This window comes from Rhagoletis pomonella, unplaced genomic scaffold (assembly GCF_013731165.1).
Source record: "Rhagoletis pomonella isolate Grant_MI unplaced genomic scaffold, Rhpom_1.0 Rhpom_scaffold_00011, whole genome shotgun sequence".
NCBI classification, from domain to species: Eukaryota; Metazoa; Arthropoda; class Insecta; order Diptera; family Tephritidae; genus Rhagoletis; species Rhagoletis pomonella.
In genome coordinates this window covers 14,953,294-14,958,459 of record NW_023458565.1, presented here as the reverse complement: position 1 = coordinate 14,958,459, position 5,166 = coordinate 14,953,294, and the positions used below count along the sequence as shown (strand labels likewise).

The following is a 5,166-nucleotide window of genomic DNA, read 5'->3' as shown; positions in this document are numbered from 1 at the left end:
TATGCAGCCACCACCACAGCAAATGCAGCCACCACCACAACAAATGCAGCCGCCTCAACAACATAGGCAGCCACCACCTCAACAACATATGCAGCCCCCACAACAACATTTGCAGCCACCACCCCAACAACAAATGCAGTCGCCAACACAGCAGTTGCCGCGGCAACACATACTTCAACCACCACCCCAGCAAATGCCGCCCAAGCAGATGCCACAACAGCAAATGCCGCCTCAGCAGATGCCACCAATGTCATCAATGCCGCCACAACAGAGACCACCACCAACACATCAACAAATACCTCCACCTCAGCCATGGAATCAAGGGCCGCCGCCGCGTGGAGATGTAACCGGCGTTGAACAAGGTTCCCACCCCATGCCAGTTATGTCGACGCCTTTAAAAAAACCTGTGGGTGGTAATGGTGGCAACGCTACTGGAGGCACCTCTGCTGCACACGAGAATGCTGGCGATGGCAGTGAATCTGATGAAAACGATGACGGCGAAGATAAAAACAAGAAGCCAACCGAAGTGGTGCTACCGAAGGCTTTAGAAGACGTTTTGGCATTAAAAGATCAACGCGCAGCAGAATTCCATATAAATTCGGAAGACTTCACTTCAAGTGACATAAACCAAGGTATTGCAGCTGGCGGTGGTGTTATTAGCAATGATTATGGTGACGCAGGCGACGATTCTGATGACGAGGCCGAGACTCAAAAGAACGGTGGAGTAGGTGGAAAAGCGGCCAAGCAAAGTCGTGCAGAGAAAAATAAGAAGAAAAAGCGTAGGAAGAAGCAGAATCGTAAGTTAAGACAGCAACGAGAACAGAAGAGAACAAATGGAGCACTTGATGATGGGGAAAATGAACACGCTGAAGAAGATGAAAATAAAGTAGAACAAGAACACAAAACTGCTGAGGCGAAAAAGGCAACAAATGAAAGGGATTCTGGAGATGAAGGAGACGGAAAGAATACAAGGTATAAAGAGAAAGACAGGAGAGACAAAAATAGGGACAGCAGGGACAGAAAGAGCAGGAACAAGGATAGGCAAAGAGAAAAATCAAAGGAAAAGGAAAAGAGTAAAGAAAGCAAAGCAGAAAAGAAAGGAAAATCTGTAGAAACTGAGGATGATGATGTTACTATCGAATATGTTCCGGAACGCATAACAATCGCTGACTTAGCCCCAATGTACCGGCAGTTTTACAGAGTTTTCGAAATTTTTAAACTAGAAAATAAACCAAAACCGGCTGAAAAAGACAAAACCGCTACTGAAAATGAAAGAGCAGCAGCTCCAAAGAAACCAGTCGATAAGATGCAAGACGAAGACGATGATGAGGAGAATGAGGTACTGTATCTTAAACGTTACTTTGTGACTTCATTAATAAATATACATATTTTTTTCACTGTTATTTAGGAACCCAAAGAGGACAAAGAAAAATTGTCGAAACGAAAACTCAAAAAACTTACACGCCTTAGTGTCGCCGAGTTGAAGCAATTGGTTTCACGTCCTGATGTTGTAGAAATGCACGATGTCACCGCTCGAGATCCGAAATTACTTGTGCAATTGAAAGCCTACCGCAACACTGTGCAAGTGCCACGTCACTGGTGTTTTAAGCGCAAATATTTACAGGGCAAGCGTGGTATTGAAAAATCACCATTCGATTTGCCAGCATTTATCAAGAAAACGGGTATCATGGAAATGCGTGAAGCTTTGCAGGAAAAGGATGATGCCAAATCGCTCAAATCAAAAATGCGCGAGCGTGTACGTCCTAAAATGGGTAAAATCGATATTGATTACCAAAAATTACATGACGCCTTCTTCAAGTGGCAAACAAAGCCGCGTATGACTATACACGGTGACCTTTACTACGAAGGTAAGGAATACGAGACGCGTTTGAGAGAGAAGAAACCAGGTGATTTGTCAGAGGAACTACGCATTGCACTGGGTATGCCGGTGGGACCAAATTCGCATAAAATTCCACCACCATGGCTTATTGCACAACAACGTTATGGGCCGCCGCCATCATATCCAAATTTGAAAATACCCGGTTTGAATGCACCTATTCCTGACGGCACTTCGTTTGGCTATCATGCTGGTGGCTGGGGCAAACCGCCTGTAGATGAAACTGGCAAGCCACTGTACGGTGATGTATTTGGCACCAACATAATGGATTTAGATGTAAGTAATTGTATTTCTTGAATAACTACATATTTATCGAGGATTTTCTTTGTTACAGAGCGGCATAGATGAAGGCGATATTGAACGTAATCAATGGGGTGAGCTGGAGTCTGAGTCCGAAGAATCTTCAGAAGAAGAAGAGGAAGATGGTGAAGATCTGGCTAACCAACCAGACGAGAGTGGACTTGTGACACCAGCAGAAGGTCTGGTAACACCATCTGGTCTAACAAGTGTACCAGCTGGTATGGAGACGCCTGAAACGATTGAGTTGCGCAAAAAGAAAATTGAGGCCGAAATCGAGGAGTAAGTTGCATGATAAAAACATATAAACTATATTTTTATCATGGTAAGTTGTATATGTTAAAGAAAAAATATTAATTCCCTCTCTTTGCACTGAAAATAATTACTTTCAATATCTTTCATTTCAGCAACGACACACCTGTTTTATATCAAGTACTACCCGAAAAACGCACTGACCGTTTTGGTGCTTCTATGATGGGCTCAACACACGTATACGATATAAGTGGCGTTAGCAAACCCCCAACACGTGCTGCTGTTACAGTAGATCGTGAGGGTACCGTCGAATTGGCATTAGATCCATCTGAATTGGATTTGGATAATGACGCAATGGCACAACGCTACGAGCAGCAAATGCGAGAACAACAAAGTCATCTGCAGAAGGAGGATCTCTCCGATATGTTGGCAGAACATGTGGCACGCCAGAAGTCAAAACGTAAACGACAGCAAGCAGATACAACCAGTAAAACAACAAAGAAGTATAAGGAATTTAAATTTTAAATTGAAGCTAACACTCATTTATATAAGAAAGTTAATATGAAAGTTGCCTTTGAGGGCGTTTACACACATATATATATATTACGCATAGAGCAGTGAATAAACGCTATATAACATTTCGCAGCTAATATCAACTTGAGGCAATTGCTGCCAATCGAAATGGCTACTATAAAAAAAGAAAATTATTTAAATAATTTTTTCTTTTATAAAAATTTAGTTCACAGTACAATAAAAACCATAAACTTTGTAAAAATACTAGGAAAACTCGATGGTTACGTTCTCTGTCATACAAAAATAAATTCAACCACTTCCAAAATACAAATCTAGATAAATTAAAATTATTTGGCACAAGAAATCGGTAGTAGAAAGGTACTACAAAAAGTACGCAAAGTATACAATTAGAAGTAAAATGTGTATTATTTATTCTATGCGATTTTGCAATATATTTGGTGTTTTAATGAAAATACTAAACAATACATAAATATGTGCATTTTTGATTTAAGTTATTCATCATTTCCTGGAACCGACCGTTCATCTATGCAAAAACGAAAACTGCAGATCAATAGAACTTTTTATGCTCATTTCAACCATGCCAAAATTATTTGCATAATTAATGGTAAAGAAATTTATATTATTTAGAAAGTACAAGTTATTATCTTTAATTCGATATTACATATTTTATCATGATGTACTTTGGGGTTTCTACAATTTAGTGATAATAAGAAATACAAATAAACAAAGCAAATAAACCTCTTATATCTTCGATATTTTTTGCCTGCGCCAAATAATTTTGGTATCGTTGTAATCAATTCTATCTATCGGCATTTTTGGTTATTTTATAGCTAAACGGTCCCTATTCTACACTCGTTCTAGAAAATTACGCAAACAAAGGTAATGCCAACGAATATTTAGTATGAAGAACTTTAGGTTTTACTACCAATATGACTAAAAACTATAGTCAGCAACATTCCGCACAAGTAAAGGAGCCGATTTTATGTGTGGGAGCGAGAATACTGTTTTATTACAAAATCTTTCTTTTATTGAATCATGCTCCCATAGTAAAAAATGAACGCATATATATTGTTCTACTGCTTATCGGTAGAGCTATGAAATTTTTACACAACATAGAAGAAAAAGTAACGATACTTAACACTACTACTACTACCTACTACCTACTAACCCTAACTAACTACTACCTACTTAACACGGATTTGGATTATGGCACTCTTGCAGCAAATGTGGAATATGTGCATACATATGTATGTGGACTGCGGGCGTTTCCTTATTTAAGTATCGTAATGTATTTTTAATGTGTCATGCACATACTTACAGAGAAATCGAATGGCTTTTTGCTACACCTCAGGGACGTAAAAAATTACAAAAATCAGCGAAATTTCAACGCTCAGCTGTTGTAGCACTTCATCGCGATCAGGAATATAGCTCATTGGATAGTGTTAAAGGTGAATTGGCGGACAGCATTAAGTGCCTTGCTCCTTTGGGCCTAACGGAACAGGTGGAATATAAATATTCAGTAAAACAATTGAATGTAAACTTATGCATCTGAATTTCAGATACCTTTCCTTTCGCTGGGTGCCGATGTTGGCAGGCGTGAAACCTTAGTAAGCGGGTTTTCGAAAATATCTGGCGAATTCCGCATTGAAGAAGTGGAGGGAAATGATGGCAAAATATTTCGGCGTTTGATTTTCTTGAGTAATCAATTTGTAGTACAATCGGAAGCGTTAGTGAAAACAAGTATTTTTAAAAATTTTTAAGCAAGAGTTCTTTCACTTACTATTTCCTCTATTTTTGCAGTAAAATTGAAAGGGAAAAAGGAACGCAAGAAAATTGACTTTGGTTACTTGGCCTGCCAACATCATTTATATATGTCCGCAGGTGTGCAGTTGGTCACAGGCTTGAAAAACAACGCCAATGAGTTTAGAGATGTCGTAGTGGTGGGTTTGGGCGGTGGTGGACTTTGCAGTTTTTTACATGCGGCAGTACCGTAAGTTTGAGTTTATTTTATATACTGATTAATATTTTTTCTATACTAATAAATTTTTAGCAATGTACGCCTTACTGCCGTGGAAATAGATCCCATTATGCTGGAAGTTGCTGAGCAATATTTCGAGTTAAAACAAGATAATCGCTTTCATGTCGTTATCGATGATGGTTTATCCTTTTTAGAAGTTTGCAAAAAT

General features: G+C 39.1%; 2 protein-coding genes across 3 annotated transcripts in view; both read left to right on the top strand.

The window, feature by feature from the left end:
- LOC118746677 (splicing factor 3B subunit 2-like) overlaps positions 1–3,290 on the top strand; it is a 3,647-nt gene extending 357 nt beyond the window's left edge. The window contains exons 3-6 of one of the 2 annotated variants that reach the window (XM_036480559.1): positions 67–1,339; positions 1,409–2,173; positions 2,232–2,476; positions 2,602–3,290. In XM_036480559.1, the coding sequence (XP_036336452.1) occupies positions 67–1,339; positions 1,409–2,173; positions 2,232–2,476; positions 2,602–2,971 (2,653 nt within the window). In that variant the 3' untranslated portion in view covers positions 2,972–3,290. Of the gene's footprint in view, positions 1–6; positions 1,340–1,408; positions 2,174–2,231; positions 2,477–2,601 lie in introns of those variants that run through there. The other variant, XM_036480558.1, reaches the window with a different exon arrangement.
- Positions 1–5,166, top strand: part of LOC118746679 (bifunctional peptidase and arginyl-hydroxylase JMJD5-like) — a gene marked incomplete at its 5' end in the record, with an annotated part of 146,810 nt that overhangs the window by 114,878 nt on the left and 26,766 nt on the right.